This window comes from Neodiprion lecontei, chromosome 5 (assembly GCF_021901455.1).
Source record: "Neodiprion lecontei isolate iyNeoLeco1 chromosome 5, iyNeoLeco1.1, whole genome shotgun sequence".
Taxonomy (NCBI): Eukaryota; Metazoa; Arthropoda; class Insecta; order Hymenoptera; family Diprionidae; genus Neodiprion; species Neodiprion lecontei.
The window spans coordinates 28,690,471-28,713,622 of NC_060264.1; the positions used below are offsets into that span (position 1 = coordinate 28,690,471).

General features: G+C 34.3%; 3 protein-coding genes and 1 long non-coding RNA gene across 19 annotated transcripts; 2 read left to right on the forward strand and 2 right to left on the reverse strand.

Annotated features, from left to right (window-relative positions):
- The first annotated feature begins 234 nt into the window (after window positions 1–234).
- LOC107219185 (mitochondrial dicarboxylate carrier) lies at window positions 235–8,948 on the forward strand. Of its 10 annotated transcripts, none has more exons than XM_046739743.1 (9): window positions 235–379; window positions 469–523; window positions 3,037–3,193; window positions 4,471–4,626; window positions 4,795–4,961; window positions 5,088–5,295; window positions 5,423–5,503; window positions 5,566–5,622; window positions 5,716–8,948. In XM_046739743.1, exons 3-9 carry the CDS (start codon window positions 3,098–3,100, stop codon window positions 5,818–5,820), a joined length of 870 nt encoding a protein of 289 aa, XP_046595699.1. In that variant the 5' UTR covers window positions 235–379; window positions 469–523; window positions 3,037–3,097; the 3' UTR covers window positions 5,821–8,948. The 10 variants fall into 10 exon arrangements, with proteins under 10 accessions (XP_046595699.1, XP_046595703.1, XP_015512810.2 ...); XM_046739747.1 differs by having other exon boundaries at window positions 3,096–3,193; XM_015657324.2 differs by having other exon boundaries at window positions 250–395.
- On the reverse strand, window positions 5,931–13,402 carry LOC107219194 (diacylglycerol kinase epsilon). 5 transcript variants are annotated; one of them, XM_046739739.1, is made up of 11 exons: window positions 13,193–13,402; window positions 12,463–12,637; window positions 12,195–12,366; window positions 11,537–11,667; window positions 11,317–11,464; window positions 10,551–10,768; window positions 10,300–10,445; window positions 10,040–10,208; window positions 9,744–9,924; window positions 9,340–9,476; window positions 5,931–9,248 (listed from the first exon to the last, which is right to left on the reverse strand). In XM_046739739.1, the coding sequence occupies exons 2-11, from the start codon at window positions 12,625–12,627 to the stop codon at window positions 9,129–9,131; spliced, it is 1,587 nt and encodes a 528-aa protein (XP_046595695.1). In that variant the 5' UTR covers window positions 12,628–12,637; window positions 13,193–13,402; the 3' UTR covers window positions 5,931–9,128. The 5 variants fall into 5 exon arrangements, with proteins under 5 accessions (XP_046595695.1, XP_046595693.1, XP_046595694.1 ...); XM_046739737.1 differs by having other exon boundaries at window positions 12,463–12,860; XM_046739738.1 differs by lacking the exon at window positions 13,193–13,402 and adding an exon at window positions 13,032–13,084 and having other exon boundaries at window positions 12,463–12,860.
- Window positions 9,420–9,991, forward strand: LOC124294489. The gene is made up of 2 exons (XR_006904365.1): window positions 9,420–9,482; window positions 9,607–9,991. It is a non-coding gene; the product is annotated as an uncharacterized LOC124294489 (long non-coding RNA).
- A 385-nt stretch (window positions 13,403–13,787) lies between the features above and the next one.
- Window positions 13,788–23,105, reverse strand: LOC107219204 (DNA topoisomerase 2-binding protein 1-B). 3 transcript variants are annotated; one of them, XM_046739735.1, is made up of 26 exons: window positions 22,627–23,105; window positions 22,294–22,405; window positions 21,933–22,072; window positions 21,558–21,693; window positions 21,102–21,209; window positions 20,807–21,010; window positions 19,917–20,133; window positions 19,684–19,815; window positions 19,396–19,472; window positions 19,135–19,304; window positions 18,902–19,043; window positions 18,703–18,832; window positions 18,383–18,577; window positions 18,066–18,250; window positions 17,830–17,996; window positions 17,446–17,654; window positions 17,016–17,149; window positions 16,586–16,810; window positions 16,444–16,512; window positions 16,196–16,362; window positions 15,325–15,446; window positions 15,025–15,095; window positions 14,812–14,931; window positions 14,521–14,721; window positions 14,136–14,365; window positions 13,788–14,012 (listed from the first exon to the last, which is right to left on the reverse strand). In XM_046739735.1, the coding sequence occupies exons 2-26, from the start codon at window positions 22,402–22,404 to the stop codon at window positions 13,790–13,792; spliced, it is 3,885 nt and encodes a 1,294-aa protein (XP_046595691.1). In that variant the 5' UTR covers window position 22,405; window positions 22,627–23,105; the 3' UTR covers window positions 13,788–13,789. The 3 variants fall into 3 exon arrangements, with proteins under 3 accessions (XP_046595691.1, XP_046595690.1, XP_046595689.1); XM_046739734.1 differs by having other exon boundaries at window positions 21,558–21,690; window positions 22,294–22,429; XM_046739733.1 differs by having other exon boundaries at window positions 22,294–22,429.
- Between the last annotated feature and the right edge of the window lie 47 nt (window positions 23,106–23,152).

Sequence of the window (23,152 nt, forward strand, 5' to 3'; positions counted from 1 at the left end):
TGAGTTTGAGATACGGGGACTTCGATATTTGGAGATATCTAAGTCAGGATCGAACTCGACCAGGACACCCTCTTAAATTCAAAAGGCTTGTAGATTTGTGGATATAACTTCGTCCTGCGGTTGGCAGCGCTGGCTAGTAATCGTAGCAATATGGTTCGAGAGAACCATCGATTTAAATTCGAGATGTGGCGGGGATTTCGTCATTCTTCGGATTTTCTCGTTAAAGCTCCATATTTAAGCGAAGCTATGGCCAGTGATCTCCGTGACCTGGCCAGGCGAGTACGTCAGTGTCCGCTGAGGGAGAAATTCAGACCGGGCTGATCCGTAACTTTGATAAACAAAATATTTTGACGCAACCCAATAACTTGAATGTGCATGGGTGCGTATCTGTGTGTGTATGTCATTTGTTTCACACGTTTATCTAGTCATTACTCAACACCAACAATTCACGTGTCATTTGTTTCATAGGTTTATCAATTATCTGAGTTCGTTACCCGCTACAGGGAAGTTGTTATACCTAAATGTAAGTCTCTCTCTTTCTATATACGTTTTTCATTTTATGTAATTAATACATTGTCCGATTATACGTAGAGTGTCAATTAACGACAACTCCTTATTTCTCAATAATAATTGGCGTGTAATATTCATACATGAATTGAATGAATTTTTGAAATATGTATAATCAAGGTTACGGGAATAATTATCAATTACGATAATCACTCGCTCGGTCGGTTAATTTTACGTCTGCAAAATCTGATGTTTGCATATGATAGGATCGTGCGTATCTGATTTCAGTGTAAAAAAAAAACAAATCAGAATAAATAAAAAAAAAAAATTATATGAAACTCGCGTGGTAACCGTGTGGTAACACAACACATACACAAGTTATCGTGTTTGTGTAAGGCGCACGGCCCATGAAAGCATGAGAGACAAGGTCATAAATCGCTCGGTGCATAAAGTATGAGAAAATTATTATCACGTGCACCTAGCAAACTGGAAGTAGATCAGAGACTCGACACATTCAATGAGAATTCGTGTTCGCGAATAAGACAAAATTTATTTTTATTATAAGATGAATTATTACAGCTTTACATATTAATTAAATAAATCTACAGGCTTGAATTAAAAAATGTTTCTGAATTATCCTAAATCAGATTAAACATAATTGTTTAGAAATAATTGAATTTCACAGTCAGTCGAAGAACTTCTTTTATTTGATAATCATAAAAGTATGTATGACAAATGATTGTAACTACGCTTTGTTTATCCACCTGTATTACGTTGATATTTTACCATTGACTCAGATGTTGCTTCATTTATAATCCCTTTACGTCTTATATGTATTGTTATTTCTTCTTATGCTTTGAAAATCCTTTGGGCATGAATAACGTTCATAATCGGGATAGATATAGCGTATTCGAATATCGTTATAAGTCTAGCTATAATATAAGTATTTAGTAATGTATTAACTGAAAGTAGATAACTTCCTGTTTGAAAAGATGACTAATTTGTCTTAAGAAATTTCGTTTAAAACCCAGTTTAACAGTCTTCAAGTATATAATCAGTTTCGCGTCAGGATATCCGATAAGACGTTGAATTACGTCTTCGCTATATTCAATTAAATATGTTTATTGAGCCATTTTCAAAGTTAACTATATATTATTTTTAATGTTAATCCAATTTAATTCATTAATTCCTATTTTAGTTATTGATTATCCTTATATTCAATACTTTTCTTTTACATATTTGGAAATATATCTTGAGTTCTATATTTTAATATAATAAATTGTACTTCCAAAGACTGTTAAACACCAAAATAAGAAAGTAAAAATTCATGAAGATAGGAATAGAAATTAAGATGGTAGGCGTTACTATTAGGCAGAACTTAGCTGTACAACTTATCTTTGCTTAAAGTGTGAACTGATCTCTGACCTGTAGATTAACATCGAATTTACGTTACATGAAAGAATGAATTCTGCATGTCATTTATACAAACTTGTGTATCCTCAAATTAGCCCTTCAGTTGTGGACTAAATGTCAGTTCAAGCCTCACAATGTTTCTCAAAATATCACAGTCGGGCCTATTAAGGACATCTATTCAATCCAAACGAAAGAAAGAAAAGATGATGCTTCTTTTTACTGAAAAATAAGAAGAATATATTAATCAATTCCTTTAATAGCAATGTCTATGAATAGTATTGTTCTAATTTCCGATGAATGAAGCCTTCAACTAAACTCTCACTGACTTTCCCTCAATGTGATTCTTGATCTCTGATCAAATCACATTCATTCAGACTTGTGCGATAAGGTGCTATTTATTTTTTATTTCTACACTGGCACATAAAAATTTTCCACTATCACAGATACTTTTTATATTATTATCTCTGATTACAAATAATAAGTCCGAAGATTATTTGTATGATGTAATTTATCTTACATCATATTTGAATGTCAAGTGTATTTAGAAGTCAGATGAAAAGCCAGAGATCAAGTAGTAACGAGTACCTTCTGATAGGAAATTATTTTCTCAATATTAAGATTGAAATTCAATTTGGACTTTGTGGCTATGTCAAAATTTGTCGTTATCTCTGAAAATACGACTAAGTTAGAATTGAAAAATCCGTCGCATTTATTGCTTATGCCGTAAGCAGTCTGACGTACTTGCTAATTTTTTTATTTACACCGAAGCGTGGAGAATATTTATGATGCGTTTTACATAAAGCTGGGAAAACACTTCTTGCATCTGTCTCGTGATTATTTTGTATTAACTGGAATTGCAGTTTGTCACAGATCACTTCTTTTGTGTACCGAACAAAAAGCAGCTACAATTAACACTGCTATTAATATTCTTTTCTTCCTCGTCTCATTCGTACGCCTTGATTTACAGGGTAAAAAAGATGGTAAAAAATTGAATCAATCGCAAGACAGCTTTCGAATAACGATACGCATATAGTAGTTCAATTTTTAATTTTTATAATTGTACAAAATTTGTAACTACAAGCAAATGAATATCATTCTCAATAATTTTACTTTCAGTTTCTCATACCTAGTGTTCTTGCCAATAGACGATCGTAAGCGACAGTAATTTTTTTTAGAAATGGTAAAAAAAAATGAAAAACTATCCCGCTGGTATTTTGGTGGATTGGCTTCCGCAGGTGCTGCATGTGTCACCCATCCGTTGGATTTGTTGAAGGTATAGTTGATATTAAAAAAAGAATTTTCTCATTTTTTGTCTTGGATAATCCAGAGAAATTATTTTTCTTTACGAGCGCGTGTTTTTTTTTTTTTTTTTTTCTCCGATACAAAACTACGCAGGAGAAGTATGTACAAAATATTTGTACCTTTGACTTTGAATAATATGCGCTTTCCATCGTTTATCATAATTAATCAACGATGAGCTTGCATTATCAACTTGTTACGTCAAGTGCTATTGCAATTTCTTTTTCCATGCAATATCCTTTACAAGAACGTAGTTGCTATTTATATTTAAAGAAAATCGGTATAGTCGGTAGATACTAAAATATACTTTTCCAAATATAACAGTTATGTAACTACGTCGGGTTGTGCAATCAACTTCTGATCTTTCCAAAAATAAGCGTAGTCATTATAAAGATTCATCTGTAAAATCTATCTGACTATTCAAAGTATATAAAGAATTCGGGATGGTGTTTATTTGGATGTTTGAATTCATCCAACTTTCAAATTACAATGTCTATTTTGGGAATCGGCTCGTGTCAACAGTTTATCTGAAGTTTTGCTTTGTACAAATGTTTTTGAAAATATTGTATTGAATTGAGTCACTCTAGGGGAACAAGAAAACAATCCAACATTAATCTGACTTAAAATTTTATCTGAAAACCAATTTTTCAGTCGGCATTATAGAATTGTTGTCACAGAATCTACCACCATGCTCTGGCTCTGGAGTTCTGGTCGTATTTCTAATTCTATGAATGTACATCCATCCTCAGCTTACGTAATTTAATTAATTTAACAATGTCGCGCACATTATTTTACCTTCACCATTTATGTTAACATGCATGGAAACACTGACCAATTGTCTCAAATTTTGTGCAGCAAGGTGTCAATTAACAAATGTGTAATATAATTAACATAATCCCTCCCCCCTCTTTAACTTGAACTGGCACGATTGTATACGATTTCACAGATAATTCTTTTAGGACTTTGTTAACGAGATATTAGATGTTGATAGACCGTAATTATTAAACCTACAATTAGTCTAATTAGCTTATAGGAAATCATGTTTCAGTTGACTGATATGTATAAAGTAAATTTATTCTCAGTTGGTCACAGGCTTGGTCTAGAACGCCTAGATTCAGGATTAGACAGTTGAAAATTGTTGCTACAGCACATTGAATGAAACATCTTCTTATCAATAGATGAAAATGACAGAATTCGTGGTAAAGGAGAAACTTCAAAGTCTTGTTCTTAAGATTGAAATAAACTTCACAGGTCCATCTGCAAACACAGCAGGAGGGTAAATCATCTGTATCGAAAATAACTTTGAAGATAATCAAACATCAAGGTGTTTTCGCACTTTACAATGGCCTCACAGCCTCCCTTCTACGACAGCTTACTTATTCGACAACCAGATTCGGCTTTTACGAGGTAATTCGAAATTCTTGCCGGTTTTCAGTAAGAAACGATCGAAACGAACTTGCTTCACGACAAAGACGCTATAAATTTATTTTTTCTGAATCATTCTTCTGAAGATTGGTCATCAATTTATGTTATAACGTGTCAGCCTTACTTACCAGCTGTTTATTCAATTCACAGGTTGGAAAACAAGCCCTGGAAACTCCAGGTTACAGTTTGCCGTTTCACCAACGATTATTTTTGGCTGGCATTTCAGGAGCTGTCGGCGGAGTTATCGGTACTCCTGCAGATCTTATTAATGTACGAATGCAAAATGATATCAAAGTATTGCCGGAGCTGAGAAGAAAGTAAGACACAGTTTTAGATCTAATTGAATTGCGATGTCAAAAGAAATTCAAATTCATAATTTACGAAACTGGCGACTATTCTCATCAAAGCCCATTTAACTGCAACGATAAAATCCCTTTTTACAGTTACAAACATGCATTGGACGGCCTGTTCCGAGTATGGAAAGAGGAAGGCTTTCTTCGACTTTTTAACGGTTGCTCGACTGCGACCAGCAGGGCGGCCCTCATGACTATCGGACAGTTAAGCTTTTACGATCAGATTAAAATGCTATTATTACAATCTGGCATGTTCACTGATAGTCCGACCACACATTTTTTGTCCAGTTTATCAGCAGTAAGTGTTTAATGAAATTTTGTTGAAATTAATAATTGTCATTCAAATTTTGTAGTGAGAATACATTACCATCAAAATGTAGGGTAAATGAGTTGAAACTTTTAGGATGAATACCATTTTGTTTTAGGGTGCGATAGCGACAACTTTGACCCAGCCTCTGGATGTCCTCAAGACCAGAGCCATGAATGCCAAGCCCGGAGAATTCAAGGTAAGCAATACATTAACACTTGATCGCAAGAAGAATTTTGTAAAACTTGATTAATATTTCAGAATATGATCGATCTCATACTTTACACCGCTAAACTTGGACCTCTGGGATTCTTCAAAGTGAGTTCTGGAAATTCAGTTAGCTACCCCACCACCAGAATAAAAATTAAATTAAACTTTGATTTGATGCAACGTGAAAATGTTTATTTTCAGGGGTATATACCTGCATTTGTTCGACTGGCGCCTCACACAATCCTGACGTTCGTCTTCTTGGAACAACTTAGAACAAATTTTGGTTTTACACCTAAATTTCAATGAGAAACGGCAATAGGAATACAATATTAATCTAGGTTTATTTAAATATGATTATCAAGTTCAGAGGCATTGAAATCGGCAGGTGTTCCCAGCCTGCTTTTTTTGATTCAGGAGGGAATCAGAAACCGAGTTATCGATATATCAGAGAGGGAGAATTTGACAAATAATCGTTTGTAGAGAAATTGTAAAACTTGGATGTTCCGTGACTACAGTTGACGGAAAAATAATCAGCACTAGCGAATTACCACACCGTATGATGCGATTGCCAAAAACGATTACCTGTATACAGGGTCTGGAGTATAAGTAGAATTGTTTTTAAATGTTGTTATCGTTATTAGTTTAGAATAAGTCTACGGGATGGACTTTGGTTTATATCATTAATCAATTCATTATTCAATATTTTCCAGATGTGCATTCCACAAAACATTATTTTTGCGTATATGCTGGCATATATAATATATACATCTAAATACTTTTGTTGATATTTATTCGAACATATCCGTACCACATATACATATACACACATATGTATATAGATAGATTCTTTTTCATTTAGCAATGTGGCATGTTCCATGCAATTGTACCTAAAAGATTTGATTTAATTTGACAATGTTTTTCTCACTCCTCCCATTTTATTCTATTTCGTTAATTTGTTTCCAATAACAAAAATTATTTTGAAAACAAATTTCAAATGTTTTCCCTGTTAAATAAAAAAAATCTAAAATGGGTGGTACAGAGTAACGTCGAAAGACTGAGCAAAGCGATTTCTCGTTTGTTTGGGCTTCATCCTATTCCGTAATCCAATTATTATCAACCGTTGTTCATCAATATTTCAGGTGCTATATATTTGTCGTGTTTTCATGTCACCTAGTTACATTCATGTTATGGACTAAATTCTTGTAGAGATTCAACGTATAATAATCCATCGATAATCCGTAAAACGGTATCGTAAATGAATATCAATTGAAAGAATAATAGAAAGAAGGAAAAAAATGAAAAATTTCAATGCCGTCTAAAATTAAATTACTATCAAATGTGTAATACAAACTGATGTGCAGGATACATCATTATGTATACATTTCATTATGAGGATTATATTTTTGATACTATTTATCAAGAAGTGATAATACGGTGGTTTGGAACGCTGATACCGATGTATTGTGAGTCTCACAATCGAGAAATTTTTCATAATATCTTGGCCATTCGATATTAATATCTTTTATTATTCGAAAATTTAATAGACAAACTACCGAACAATTTATGCTCAGTTACAGGACCAGTAAAAAAATAATAATTTCAATCAAGGCTTGCTTTTTTGCGTATGCATACATTCATAAATTATCGTTATTGTTTTAGTAATTTTTCTGTCACGTTTTTACAACTCTACTTTTTTTCTTGCTCTGTTTTATCAAGTATTTAACATAATAATATTTACAGATGCATAGCTATTACATCCTTGATTGCTTTTAACATTTACATATGCATTATATTATAAAGCTAGCCTTGATTCTTTGATCATTAATTCATTTTCACTTTCTCTAATGGAATCATTTACATTAAGCAGCTTTGGACCTCGCTATGGTGAAAAATTCATCGTTACAGATCTGTTTCTGTTAATTTCTCTTTTGTTCCATTCCTCGTTTTTTTTTTTATTTTTTCCAGTTATTTATACACTTTGCACACTGATTATCATACTATTATTTAACCAGCAAGGTGTTGCAGAGTAACAACATGTCTATAGACAAGAAAAAAAGAAACCAGTAAGTTATTGTTAAACACTGCATTTTACTTGTTTCGTATTATTCGTAAATTTGCATATCAATACCCACCGGACTATTGTACATACATACATGTACATACCTAAATGCATAGTTATAATCGATCATTGAGTTTATCAATACATTATACGGACGAATGTATATTTGAAGAAATTAAATAAATAATTATTATTATTCCAACACTGCAGGTCTAGTGTAAAAATTAATCATGAGAAGTGAACTATCGGCTACTCACAAAATGTAATTAAAAATGCCGTCTTTGACGATATTGTAATAAACTTGGGTATTGACTACATTATATATGATAAAATCATATTTATTCAGCGAATTTTTTACGTTTTATTGACAAAAGAATAGTTTTTTGTACCTACGTATACATATATAGATCATGCTACATTATCCGTTCGAGAATAGGTTGCAATCAATGTTTTCCCGCTTAAGTGACATGAAATTATATTATATTCCATATATTATATGTAGGTATCTTTTCAACATGTTTTACGTAAAAATTCAAGATTCATTGCAATTTTTGTATCATCAAGATTGTAGTCAAGTGATACTGAATCTTTACATCACATGTAAAAAATCGTGAAAATTTGATACACTGAACATGTGAAAAAATTTAAGTAACCATTTTTCAGTCCTGCTCAAAAAATGACCTTTCATGTGTATTGAGAAATATCAAATACAACCTGGCTGCATTACTTATTATTAACAATCAGATCAGGTCTTTTTACGGAATAATAAACGCCCATTTAATTTTTTGAGACCACATTTGATAATTAGACAATGGTACACTCCGGAACGGAATGACGAAAGTTATATAAGGTGATAACTAATGACTTAAATGAGATTGCTTTGAAAGAAAAAGTAAAGATAATAAAATATATCCAAATTACTTTTACAGAGATTCTAGTCTTTATGAGATTTTGGCTATCTTAGGAACGTTTGAGATAAGAAGACGGAAATGCAAATATCGGTAAACAGAATCAATTCCAAGCCCATACAAATCCTTAAGTATTAAAATACACATCTAAAAATAGGTACATCAATTATTCACAGTACTTGTCTGGTTCATACTTAAAATCAACAAATTAAACTGTCAGCACCACATAGTTTTTAAGTTGTTTTAATGAGAATCTACCAAATCACGAAATCGAAAGTAATCCGAGTTGAGAGAGACAAATTGTTTGACATTGTGGTATTGACTGACTCATAAAGGTCACCGGGACACTCCACTTTAAGTATAATCGTAATCCTAAATATACGCATGAATATTTTCAGGCATATTTCGATTAATGCCCAAAGGGCAAGAATGAATAGAGTAGTTTTTTAATTGCAGACAAAAGATAGCAACGCTTTAAAAAAATAACTATTGTATGTACGTGATGTGTTCTATAATGTGACTAGAGTTTTCTTCTTGATTAAAACTAAAAATAGTACTACAAAATCTGCTTTTGTCCGTTGAAACCGTTTGTTAATACACAATTAAAAATAAGTCAATTGCACAAGCATTAATGCAGGCAATGTGAATTAGTTGTAGTTACTTTTCAACATCGATGCCCGATTGCAGTACGAAATGTTAAATTCACAAGGATGCTGATACCAAGGTTCTCCATCTATTTGTACTGCGCATGAACCAAGCAATTTTATCTGAAATATAAGTAACATAACATTAGCATCTTTACCAAAATTTTAACTGATATGCCATTCTGAATTTCAGTACCTATCACGGCATTCTGACCTTAATATTTGATGCCTGCCCCAGATGATGAGGCTGAGACAGACCCACTTGGAGTTGGGCCATATGAAATGAAGAATATATCGCAACAACTTCTAACTTTCCGTCATTTATGCTTTGCTCTTGAACACCATCAACTCCTTTAGGTATTTAATCGTTAGAAAATTAGTGTGAGAAAATACATTTATGGATTAACACTGCCAATTGAAAGCTGGAAAACTTTTGAATTTTTTTTACTCATAAAGCCTAATCAGCAGCTCATCTTTGTAGAATAGAAAAAAGTGGACAGAATTGAAACTAGGATGAATACTCATATGATTTGAAATGAAAATGTAAGCTAATGAGACCGATTGACAGACTGTGATTTTAAACGATCCGTAATGAATGGTAATTGCGATTAGTAGTACCTTGAGGAATCATATTCCAGAGATCAACACCGGCACCCCAAGAAGGTATGTTAAGAACGACAATACTTTCAATTGATGGTAGTTCTACTTTGTTTCCATCCAAGTAAAGTTCAATTTTTTTGTCCAAATCTCTGCATTCTCTCTCGACAACTTGCTGTGTCCCAAAGCCCAGATAGAGAAGCTACACGACAACACGATGCATAATAGCTCAAAATTCGCAAGGCGTTCTGGACTTGAAATTACCAACACCTAGAAAAACTGCTACAGAAAGACAAGAGATAATGAAAATGTCTCACCTTGTTAAATATTCTGTGACTGAATAAATAGAAACAACTTTCTCTGGCGCGATGAAAACTCAATGTGACCTGTGCATCTACACCAATACTTATGTAGTTGTACATGAAATGATCTTTGCTCGAACCCCTGAATCCAAGACCTCTGAATGGTTTTACTGATACCTGCCATCTGAAAATATTTGAGAATAAAATATAGATGAATGATTCAACAGTTGCTCTTGTACCTCTACTTTTTGTTCTCTGAACAACAAAAAGCTCACCTGTCAAGATCCACCTTCTGGGCGGCTTGTATCTGCTGCAAGGTGGCTGCTGGATCTAGATCCGAATTATGCTCTTTTCCCCATCCCAGAACACGAGACAAGTCATTACCTGTTCCCAGAGGTAGTATTGCCACAGATGGAATCGGCTATGAGAACCAAAATAATGAAAATTTGGATTAATTTGAATGACAAAAATTATCCCTGGATAATAAGTAAGTGTATACTATTTTTATTTAGTATCATGTTCCAACCTTTAGTTGGAGTTTATGAATCGTGTTGAGAAGCCAGGCCACAGTCCCATCACCACCAGCGACAAGAATGTTGCACGAAACATCTCCGAGCAAACGGCACCATTCAAGCACTGCGACAGGATCTCGATCAGCGAGGTCAACAACTTGCGCTGGGTTTAGGAGCCTTCGAAATAGTGACAATATTGCAGCCCCGTCGTTATTACCCGATTTTCTATTGGCTGGAAAAATCATGAGCTGTTACGATTAGCTGGGTTTAGATTTCAGATTAAGGATGTATCAAACGTATGGTCCAGTCGGAGAGCTCTGAAGTCAGAAATATGATATAACAAAAGTTGAAAGTGCAGCTGATGTTATACGAGTTGAATTTGGTTTACTATTCGTCATTTGCAATTATTTCAGTAACCATGTTCTTTTGATAAACTGAGAAATCAAATAGAAAATACGAATTTGTTGATTTATAGAAAATTAATTTACAATCACAATGAGTCTTAGTTCATTAGAATTTTTTAAACGTTGCGATTTTTTCATTGTAGCTGAAATTATTGTTTGCTTTTAAATTTTTCCTTTTCTAAGGGGATACTGTTTCAACTAAATTTAATTCGATGAATTTCAATTGCACTTTCAAACCTTTCTTATATGATATATCTTTCGTTATAGCTCTTCGACTGGACTGTACGTTTCGTAGATACTCAAGTACTTTTTCTGCTCTGCCTGAATTAAGGTAAGTGGAAAATACAGTATCCAGCACACGTTCAATTCAACTGACCAACAATAATTATGGGATTCCAGTTTGGCCACAGTGGAGGTATTATTTTACGGAGTTGAAGTCGACGGCGCATCTTGCTGCGGGTGTTGACTACTTCCAAACTTCCCGGCGGCACTATCATCAGCTTGAATTTCCCAAAGTCACATATCTACAGAGTGAATTCTAGATCAAATATCTTGTCAGTATAATGAACTCGATAATCTTCATGGTTCAAACTTTCCTCTGGTAAATTAGATTTACAGAGATCATGAACGCATCGTTGACACCAACAACACCACCAATCCAATAGCCCTGGTTCAGTTTCACATTCTTCATCACAAACATCGCACATCGCAGTTACTGGCAAGTTACCTGTTATACAAGAGTTCTCTCGTAACTACAAGCAATAAATACCAATGTGGAAAGAAATCTTGGAAATCTAGGTCGATCAAAAAGAAACATCAATTGTGAGTCAATCTTTCGGCCCTTGGTGTGGGACTTCCTCAGGACATGTATTTATTTAAACATCTATAGGGAAAAAAAACGAACAAGAAAATTTCAACAAATCATTCCTTACACAAACAGCGGTGAACAAAGGAAACATAGGACTAATCTTGTTTAATTTTAGACCACGACTAGCAAAGATTCAAATTGTAAATGTTTAAGTAAATGTATGTCCTGAGGTGGGTCCACACAAAGGGCCGAAGGTTGACAAAAAAATTAGTTTTCGGTTTCTTTTTGAGTGATCTACATTTCCAAGATTTCTTTCCACATATAAACTTGAGGTCAAGACGATTCTTATAGTAAGTACCAATTTCGGCAGAATACTATTGTCTGAATGGAAAATCCTTGCGAGTATTTTTCCATCACGAATACAAACCAATAACAAAGTTACCCACCTTTGACCCAATGATGTTTCATTGGTTGGTCACTAGCTAGCGTTATGTCTTTACATTTCAGCTGTTTATCCGCGAGTTTGAAACAGCCTCGATCGGCACAGACTCCACACGAGTCGCAATAAAGACCATCGACGTTGATGAGCAGTGATTCGCATATGCTGCAGAAATGTGCCTAAAAACAATACGAGTTTTTAATAAGGATGCAAAGATTGATTTACCAGAGACTTATCTGGCTTTTCATGTAACTGTGATCGACGTTTTAAATTACCCTAGATATTCTCTTGATTGGTTTCCACGAATGTGATTTAGTCGCATCTCTAATGTGGATGTGCGGCTCAGCCATCAAGTATCTGACAATGTTTATTGTCATAACGAAAATGATCATTGTCGATACTGTAGGTAGAATAACGTCACTCAATTCTCCTTCCCACATCCTGCCTCACCTACGAATATCCAAGTCATCCAATATCGCAATGTCCTTTTATATTCAAACTTCTCTCACTGTTGCGCATCAGCAAGATCTATGTGATATTCTTGCAATAGATGAGTCCTAGTGATATCCGACACGACTGTTTATATATGAATACTTAAAGATGGAAAATATTCAAATTGCGAGATGCTGTTGATGATTTATTTATGGATTCCAACAAGAAGAGTAGAAGTAGCCTAGATAGAAGAGAAATCCAAAGTATATATGTATAAATGTAAGTGGTATTCAAAATGTAAAATAGATACTGTTTTGGCATCCCATTGTCAACTTTGAACTTCAGTGCTACACGTAGATAGAAAAGATCGATTTTTAAATCAAGGGCGGGTTATTGAACAAAATTTATCCACACGAAAATCTAGACCTTCGAACGTTTTTTTACGAATGAAACGATCATTTTTTCAAGATGCCTTGATGAAAATATTGCAATTTATATTGCATGGCATCTCAATCAATTTACGTGTTTGAATTTGACGTAATTACAGAGTAAGCAAACGTCGAGAATCCTAACCTCAGACGCAGCGATCGGTAAGAAATTATCAAAACTGCGGTATTATTTCTCCTTCTTAAACTTCCTGTCGAGTCATAATATGATTAACATCAATTTCTTTCAGATTGAATAACTTATGATTACAGACATACACATGCGCGTATAAGCTATAATCTTGTCAAACTGTCGGATGTCTGCCCCGAAGCAAAGCAAAATCATCTGTCAAACTCATGTTGGATTATTTTGTTTTCAGCTATACAGCCATTCTAGTTCTTCATTACGCCATGGCGAATCGGATTGTCTACGCGGGTAATACTCGAATCTCCGACTTCATAAACCCGTATGCTATTTTGCAAATAAGTTTAATTTCCAACGAATGAGAAAGAAAATTTGCAAAAACCAAGTCTCAACGTCACCGCGAAAAAACCACCAATTTTTTTTTAGATTTTTTAATGTACAGATTAACAGTTTACACCGTTAATGTAAAAGAAATCATTTCTTACGGCATTTTAAACTAGATAGAGCAACGCATTATTTCTAAGAAATTAACAGGAATGAATTATATAATTACTTTGTATTTGTATTAAATTATTATCACTATTTTTTATATAAATACAATTATTTTGGCAAGAGAGAAAGATATTTTCTGAATTCAGGTAATACACAGTCTTTCGGATTGAGCTGTTTTTCAGCCGTCAAATGATCGCTGAGATATTGCGGTAAAAAACAAAGTATTCCCTTGCTTGCCATCATCGCCCAGTCCACTGGCTGGTCTATCTGCTTAACTTGTATAAAACAGTGAGTTACTTTCTTAGACTTCGGACTCGTGTTGTAAGGCGGTCTGAAATCGAAAGCATAAATACATAGTGACTATTACTGTTTTCCTGTTCAGTGTTTAAGCTAAAATATTCAATCATGATTCTGAGGTGAATAGTCTACGTATGATCAAAACCATCAACTTTACCTGGCTTCGACAACTGTTCCCCCACCAGCACAAATTAGTCTTTGAAACTGCTGGCATCTCTCCTTTGGTCCTATGAGCAGAGCAACCATGTCACGAAAAGCACCGCCTGGATTTGTTGTCAATTTTAGCCTCCATCTGTGGGCAGCAGCTGCGATTTGGCTTTCGGTGTCGGTAGTAGGGTTTGGAATAATATTTTCACTCTTAGGATTACCCCACTCGTATTTTTCTTCCTTTCAACAAAAATACACGGGTAAAAGCCATAGAAGTAGATACGCCGTTCGATTAAATTTTGATTAAAAAATGAAAATAAACCATCTAAATAATTGGCACATGAATTTTGTGATCTTTGTAAATTGGTAATGGTTATTTTTCACAGCAAACTTACATCGAGAAACATTCCTGCTTCTTCGGAATCTCTTAAGTAGTAACAGTGGAGTACCCATTTTCCTGCGGCTATACTTGCAAGGAGTTTTTCATTCCGTGCAGGCTTCATGCACAGCAGGTGAGTTGCCGACATGTCATAATTTGGTTCCTTTGAAAAATCACCACCTAATTCTACTATTACTTTTTCGTAATCACCTCGATCCTGTCATCAAATAATTTTTCATTAATTTTCTATCTTGCCAATTAATTTCTTTCAAGGTGTGTGCAAGAATCTTCTAACTGTTTATCTAACCTTTATTCCAGAGAGCATAAATTTGGGTTTACTCCGGATTTCCTTGCCCACGTCTGTCAGAACAGTTGTGTCTGGTGCATTCTCTACATCTTCATGTTCGACATCCTCAGGTATGGTAGACTACATGTTGGAAGGCATTTTATATAAAATGGTTCAGTTAACAGAATTTCAATACAACTATGAAATTAAAATCTCTATTTACAGTTAGTTTACCTTTCGACGTAGCACTGTATGGACTGGAGCCTCCCAACCAACAGTATCAGGCTGTGAATCTTTAACAGGGCCTGAAAGAATTGATCGATTACAGATTCTTTTGTCTGCACGATAACAAAGAAGATTCGTGTTTTCAGTTTCTTTCAATGAGTTTATATGGATTCATTTTTTTCGCACAAATCTGGGGTTGAAAATATTTGTGTGAAAAACAAAACTCAAACATATTTTTACAGGCGAAAAATCATTGTATCAAAAATTATCAATAATCAAAATCAATTAGTGGTAATACTTCAAACCTACACTTTGTTATATGATCGACAGGTTCAGAATCATATATAGGTTGTTTTGCAGAATCAGAAGATGAGGAGGGTCTAGACTCTGGGGTTGAGGCTTGGAGAACTTGATCAAGTTGAGCAAGTTGTCTGTAAAAAAATAATATTTTTCCAACTGACAATAGATATGAAAAAAAGTATGTGTGTCAGCTTCGACGCACGACTGGAGTTTACTCCTTACGAATGATAATTATGAAATATATCGAATAGAGAAAGAGGGTAAATGAACGCATTTTCCAAAATGATAAGAGAAACAAACATATATCTGTAATTATTCGGATTATTTATATTACTTCAATAAAAGTGTAGTACATAAAAATACACGTATCAATGCATAGAAGTACAAGAAAACTTTAAAATCAAAACATTAAAAGTTGATAGTTAGGTTGCTGTTTGTGTACGTTGTATCGATACAATAAATGCTACTATATGTATTTATTATACAGCATGCATACCCTGTACTCGGCAGCAGTATACAAGTTGCGGCAGAACTTCGTAATACGCAGGCACACAACACACATGTACAAAAATACGCACACATTCAACTCTCAGACCAGGGGTAATGAACTATACAGTGAGACTACGAAACACCGCACAAAGAGGAGACCCCAAATAAAGGATACGCTGTGTAATGTATTCCATCTCATTCTTTTGCACGTCCAATTCTACAGATATATATGTTTGTCTCTTTCTACTTAACGTCTCAAGTTTTCGTGTTACACTTGATTTTACTCCTCATATAATTTCCGTACCGGGCCCTATAACTCAAATCGTTTCTTAACGAGTAAACTCCAAAAAAACTATAACGGCCATTTCAGTACCAGAGGAAGATTACTTACAAATTTATTTGATCTGTTTTCGTAGGACTATTCTCGTCATCGAAGGCCAATACTTTTTTTATAGGTGTATTAGTGGACAGCGGTGAATTGCTTGCGTGGTTCCCCTCGACTGGGTCTGGAACATCTTCTGATACATTCGCAGCTTCATCCTGATCTGCTGCAGGATTCTACCCATTTTAAAATCAACAAAAAATATTTCACAAATAAACCCTGCTGTGTACAAATACTCATGCGTGCAAGCAACTTACTTGATCTTCCTGACGTACAAATGGTTTTTTCAATTCCTCCCATAATTGTTTTTTCAGTTCTGAAAGTGGCTGTTGAAAAAAGAAGTATATTATTTTCTCGTGAATAATAACTTCAATCGTTCATTTCTAACAAGCAACTCACGGTACTAGGTCGTCGACGTTTCAACGGTGGTTCCGGCACAAACATATCAGGCAAGTCCTCGGCCCACTTTAGCCACCTTTTCCTCGTTGCTGGAGATGGATTTGGTTTGAAACACTGTCCATACGGTGTATCTGGGGTGGATACATGAAATGGAGATGGTGGAGTTTTGTAATCGCCAAGACTGAGCCTCTTGTTTATGGGTGTCATCTCAGAAGAACAGGAACTCTACAAATATGAATCAATATGAAACAAAAATCATTAAAAATTGAATGAACGAAGAAAATAATGTTCGAATGAAAAGATATGACTGACAAATTTTTTCAGCAATTAATTCACATTTTTAGATACTTTAATCAGAAGTACTCCAATGTACTACGATATTATAAAACAAACTTAAGAGACGTTTAAATTCTAACTAAAATCAACTTACCTGGAGAGATGGTAAATTGCGTTTCGGCGTTATAATTTGTCTTATATTTGGATTCGAAGGCGGTCCCATTTCGCCAATGACTGGATCTATTTGATTTGGTGTTCCCGTTTTCGGATCCTCGGGTCTGTCGTCAGCTGTAGATTTTTGGATGAATAAGTGTTAATATAATTATCATGTTTTATAGACAAGGTTGAAGTTAGTAACGTTAACATAATGAAACATCAGAGAAAAGTTCGTTATTGTGCAATTTTAGAATGACTTTCAAGAAGCTGGCTTTTCAAGTTATGAGTATGTTTTGTTTATAATGGTTTACTAAATCCCATAAAATCCTAAAGATGTGAAGGAATGATGTTTTTTAAACATGCATCGTTACAGTAACGTTACTAACTTCAACCTCATTTTTATACTTATTAATGTTATCCCTAAGCACCTATAATCGTTTCGCCAACAAGATACGGGGTTTCATCTACCCAGCGCTCTTGAGCTAGACAAGCTAAAAGCCAATCAGCAGTTACAGCAGGAAGTTTCCATTTAACTGCTGCATTGTATTTACTTCCTTCTGGTGTTGGACAGACCAGATGTGTACATCCATATGTGTTTCTGTTCAAGTAAGTTTTACGGGCAAATGTATCTTGATACCTGAAAACCAATAAATATTCTTAAAATCTGTAGGTAATTGATAATCTTCCAGAAAATCAGTACACGATTGTGCCAAGTTTCATGAAATCATTGTATTCCATACAATATTTTCTCATCAGAGCCAAGAAAATTCTCGCTATGCAACGAATATTAACAATTATTTACGTTACGTTACCTCGCACCAAGCGCTTCGGCTACATTTGATAAAAATGTTCTCTCCTTTCCCGTGTATGAGCTCATTGCAATGACACAGTTCGTCAACGGTGTAACGTCTTTACTCAAAGAAATTGGCTTGTAATAATACTTGATCTCAACTACTGCCTCCAAGTCTATACAATCTTCCTAGAAAAAGAATCAGACGAATTATCTCTGTAGGGACATATAGTGATCCTTGGTAATTTTTATACTCACGATGAATAAATCTGTAACTATTTCATTCACTGTATGTTTTAGCGGAGCGCCAAATAATGGTACGACACCGTAATCAGGGATTCCTTTGTAGGAATTTGGGACTACTTTTCCTCCCAGTGTAGTTATGCTAGACGATAGCTCAGTTTCTTCTTGATCTTCAAATCCAGTTAAAATAAAAGTTAAACCTGTTGAAGTTGATGATTGTGTTATTTAAACGGGTATTTAATACACTGCATTTTTCGTATATACGTATACAAAATTCTGGTTATTTATAAGACAATACGAACTGTTAAATGTGGTTAAAGACTGAATTTTACCTTCCAGAATTCGGACATTTGTTTCAGATGGTTGTGTTATGGGTATTGTGGAGTCATCGCTTAATTCTGAAACGTGCGGTTCACCTGTGTGACAATTACCGTTGGTGACAGTTTTTGCATCACTGTTTTTGTCGCTTTTTAGTGTCGACTCATTCTGTTGTTGTACAAGTTCTTTGAGCGATTTATTGGCTACACCTGTGAATATTAAAACATGCATTGTTATTGAATGCTATGCTGTATGGCAAATTGGAATTTAAGCACCATATCACAAATTTTATTATTCGTGATTATGAAAATTTCTTAAGGTTGCATTTACTTACTAGATGCATTCGACCTCAGATATTCTTGAATAAGATCAGGCTCTTCAGGTTCTTTCACTTGATTCATTTCCTTGTCAATATTGAACACTGGTACTGGTGGTTTCCTGGGTTTTTGGAGTAATTGTAAATTCTAATGACAAAAAATAACGTAGTTATCACGATGAAAGAATTAAATACGATCGAGTACGATATTTCGAACCTTTTTACTAAGCGGAGATGGTGGTTCCATTTTTTTCTCATGGGATACGTCTTCGCTTAACTCATACTTGAAGTCTTCTTCTGCAGCAGTGCTTTTTATTTTCATACTTTCTTCCAACCAATCTATTGTTAGAAAATACGGACTGTAAAGGAAACGTGTATTAAATGTTTATGTCTTTCATGCGTTGATCAGATTTACTCAATTATTGATATGTTATTTGAATTGACGTTTACCTCAGTCCCATTGATTTCATTGATTTTATTTCAGGCAATGCTTTGCCTGGTTCTCCAACAATAACATGAGTCACAGCATCCGATATGTCGTCTAATCGTGTTGCACTTCCTACATTTAATATGCGGTTCAGCTTTTCTCTGTGATCCAATGGAAATCCGGTCAGGTAGATCTGCAAATACATAAATTCGTACGAAATAAATATGTCAAATATTCGAGTTATTCACGGTGAATCTCGTTCATTGCAAGGTCTGGTGACTTACATTGCAACCATCTAAAAATGATCCTGCCATTTTTGCCTGGTGAATATTAAGTCTGGCCAGCACTTCCACATAAGCAGCTAAAACGTAATTATATAGAAAGCGATAATTAACAAATATTCAAACTGGAATTTTATATATCAACGATTCAGTCAAATCCTGAAAATACGTGTGTACACATTATATTGACAATCAAATCTCGTCATGTCAAGTTGAAGTAATTTTAAAATCACCGTATCAATATTATCTATAAATTTTCCCTACACTAAACTACACATTAAAAAAAAAAACCTCTGTTTTCCAGCGGTGATCGCTCCTGAATTGTACTGGACATTGTTGTCATCATAGTTTCATTGACAAAACCATTTTGATTCGAATCTCCCGGTATGGTACTTATAGTGGAAAAGTTTAATGTTGCATTAACTGCAACAGAAAGGAGATTTTATTGCCATTTCATTATTTCAATATCTTAAATATTATTACGAATATTCTAAACTTCATTTCACGATAGAATTTCAACAGACCATTAGATTTCTCAGGCGTTGAACATTTTTTTGTAGTTTTTACTAAGTAGTCTGAGAACGGCAGGGCATAACCGTGCTTCACACTGTGATGAACCCATTGGGGTGTAACGCAGGCAATGTTATTTTGCAATGCATACTTAAGCTTTTCACTGAGCACTGAATCTTCTGGGGCTACAACGATCTTTACTTTGGCACCATCTAAAGCTCCCATAAATATCTGAAAATTAACATGATACTCAGTTATGATTAAATTTAATTTACAGGCAATAAAAGACTTCCAGTGTCAATGTTACAGAGAAAAAGCAAAGTAATAGAAAGCAGTTAGTAAACGTAAGCAGTAATTCATGCCAATAGTACATCTCTAGACTACAAATCATACACACTAAATTAATAAACGCAGTTGAAAACTGTTTTAAATTATTTATGTAAAATATTAGCTTTTTGTCTCATTGAAAAAATGGACAGAATTAAAATGGGACTAAACATCAACATGCACATAAATATACTTTGTATTAAATGAACTATATATGTAATATTTGTCACAAGTCAAACTTCTGTTTATAACCAAATTCAACTTACAGCAAAATTGCATACTGGGTACAGTTTCCCTAGTTTCCTTGCGTTTCCATTATCTAACCGAAAACTAAGGATATGTACACTCTGTATGTAATTTTTGAATAAGTCTGATTCACCATTGGTTAGCGCATTCAAAATTAAGATTCCATTACTTATTTCAATAACGGGATCCAAAAAAGTTAATAAAGTAAACTTTTCGAGAAGATAGTAGAAAATAGTCAATGATGAGGAAAAAAAAAAATAATAGTTGAAAAAGTAGATCGCTCAAAGCTCTGGGCAATGAGAAACATCACACATTGGATGTTAATACTTACCCCACCATTATCAGTGATCAATTGTTTAATCTCTTTTTTTCGCTTAGATAAATTGGTTGAGGTAACAACTAGATTCATGAAGACAGGGCACTTGTATTCGTCAAATCTACTGCTCGTAGCCCGTATATTTTCCACAAGACTTGCTTCCCATACTGCTGTTACCCAATTCTCAGTCATGACTGGTATTTTTTGTTCAACAGCTTTCTAGAAAAGTATAAATGATATCGAAAATTGCTACAATTCGTGTTTGTAAGAGTCGTTGTTAATGTTTTTAGCCATATATAAATATACAGACCTCGTACTTCTCAGACATCACAAAATTTGCAATCAAATGTGTGACACTGTTTCGCAATTGTCGCGAATAAACACCCCCCATGTATTCTACCTTCCTTCCTATATTTTCCTGAAAACAAAAAAATCAGACTCAGAATAATCGATGATTGAATTACCTTTTGTCAACTGTGAGTATATATATGTTTAAATGTCTTTGTTTGCTTAGGAGCACACAGAAGACAATATTTACGCAAAAAATTATCTGTTTTTCTATAAAACACAAAACGATCAATAAAACTTGAACAATAATTTTCACTGAAGGCAATACAATAAAGAACCCTTGTAATTTTTAAATGATCGCAATATAACAATTGCTATTTCATCGGAACAGGATAGTATCATACAAGCATCACAGTTGTTTGCATACCAACTTGCAATTGCCTCTATAATTTGAAAATAATTCGTAGATAATATGTACTTTTGCCTCTGAAGTGAGACCAGACACACTGACAACCAGGCCTCTCATTGCAGTTGTGAATACTGGGCTGGTTCCTTCGGGAATTGGTTCCCCGGTCATGAAACAGCTCAGTAAACATCGCGGTCCAACTATTCTGCTAAAACATAATGAACCATCAGTTGTTACTAGCAGCTTACGTAATTTTTCAACCGAGTTTTCATCGAGCTTTGATATTTATGTGCTGATTTATTATGATAAGTGAAATGAGTTTGTTTGAAGGAAATATTGTATAATGTAAGAAATTCATGACATGCAGATTCAATTTTCTGATTAGAAATGTAAATGGTATGAATACTGTAAATGTTGCTACAATCAACAGCTGTATTAAATTCTTACGAGCATTTAAATTTTTTCAAATGTGCGAACGTTGACCCCTCAAATTCTTCCAATACAAACACGTCCTTCTTTCCTGGTGCTAAGTTGTCGCATAAATTCTCTTTAATCCATTTTGGCGATAATTCGTGTTCGTCGCAGCTCTATAAAATAAAAGTGTGATCAGAAAAAACTTGGAGCATAAAATTTTACCGTGCATATGATTATACTTTGTAGTTTATCCTGTGAAATCAATTATTTGCACTATTTGCAGAAAATTAAATCTTCAGAATCACAAATTGCATTGAACTGCAGTAGGTGATTTATGGTTGAATGTCAGCAAATACCCATGAAATTTTTAGTATGGTTAAACAGATATACTTACATTAAATGCATGCCACATGTCGCTTGAGCAATCGTTCTCATCTTTCTGATCTCTCGTTATGACAAAATATATGTTCAAATCGGAGTCCACCTGACTTCCTTCGCTGGTCATTCTGTATTTCATAAATCCAAATCAACTGTAATGTAATGAGAATTTGATCTAAATTGAATTTCTGCTCTAAATTGGCATATAGTTAAATCTACCATTGACAATAATTACTTTGTACTGAACATGGGTTGACCATAAAATACAGAGTGTCATGCCTTATTACTGAAAGTGGAATTGAAGGTAAGAAATGTGTTACAAAAGATTTGAAAAACAAAGAGTTCTTACCTTTAAAATTTTAGATCCGAGTACTTGTAAGTCATAAATTATTATTGACAAGTTACTGGAAACTTATACTTGTGTCTTTGATGTATTGAAAAAATTACCCAAGTTCCAGTTCTCGTGTATTAAACTTATGATAACTCGAATTGAAAATGGTCCGGCGTTTGTAATTTTGAACGTAGAAAAGGCTGCAGAATAGGTTATATTCCTAAAACTACAACGATTCTCAAACTCCAGATAAAAATATGATAAATAACAATTATTGTGATGTAGAGCGATGGCTAAATCATAATAGACAAACATCTATATTCTTGATCTGCCGTCAAGTCAAGTCATTTCATAATGACAATCTCTGTGCCAACCCGGTGAATAATTAAAAAACCAGGATAAACTAACTGCCAATTGGTATAACTAGTATACGGCATTTCCCGCGTCCCGGTCGCTGCTTTACGATATTTTACGATGTTTCACGACGGTTGTGTCAGGAGAGTATTTTCATTCGTGAAATGGATAATGTAAAATGGAGTCGCAA

What these genes read in the sequence shown, in the direction of transcription:
- LOC107219185 (XM_046739741.1), top strand. Translation starts at nt 398, where the DNA reads ATGTCATTTGTTTCACACGTTTATCTAGTCATTACTCAACACCAACAA. An exon ending in GGAAGTTGTTATACCTAAAT is followed by an intron (nt 524 to 4,470) that starts GTAAGTCTCTCT and finishes TAAACTTCACAG; the next exon opens with GTCCATCTGCAAACACAGCA. An exon ending in CCAAGCCCGGAGAATTCAAG is followed by an intron (nt 5,504 to 5,565) that starts GTAAGCAATACA and finishes TTAATATTTCAG; the next exon opens with AATATGATCGATCTCATACT.
- LOC107219194 (XM_046739739.1), bottom strand. Translation starts at nt 12,627, where the DNA reads ATGTGGGAAGGAGAATTGAGTGACGTTATTCTACCTACAGTATCGACA. An exon ending in GAAACATCATTGGGTCAAAG is followed by an intron (nt 11,668 to 12,194) that starts GTGGGTAACTTT and finishes CTTGTATAACAG; the next exon opens with GTAACTTGCCAGTAACTGCG. An exon ending in GAATCCCATAATTATTGTTG is followed by an intron (nt 10,769 to 11,316) that starts GTCAGTTGAATT and finishes TGATTTTTCCAG; the next exon opens with CCAATAGAAAATCGGGTAAT.
- LOC107219204 (XM_046739733.1), bottom strand. Translation starts at nt 22,416, where the DNA reads ATGAAATACAGAATGACCAGCGAAGGAAGTCAGGTGGACTCCGATTTG. An exon ending in TAGTTACAGATTTATTCATC is followed by an intron (nt 17,997 to 18,065) that starts GTGAGTATAAAA and finishes TTCTTTTTCTAG; the next exon opens with GAAGATTGTATAGACTTGGA. An exon ending in TGTCGATCATATAACAAAGT is followed by an intron (nt 15,096 to 15,324) that starts GTAGGTTTGAAG and finishes CAATTCTTTCAG; the next exon opens with GCCCTGTTAAAGATTCACAG.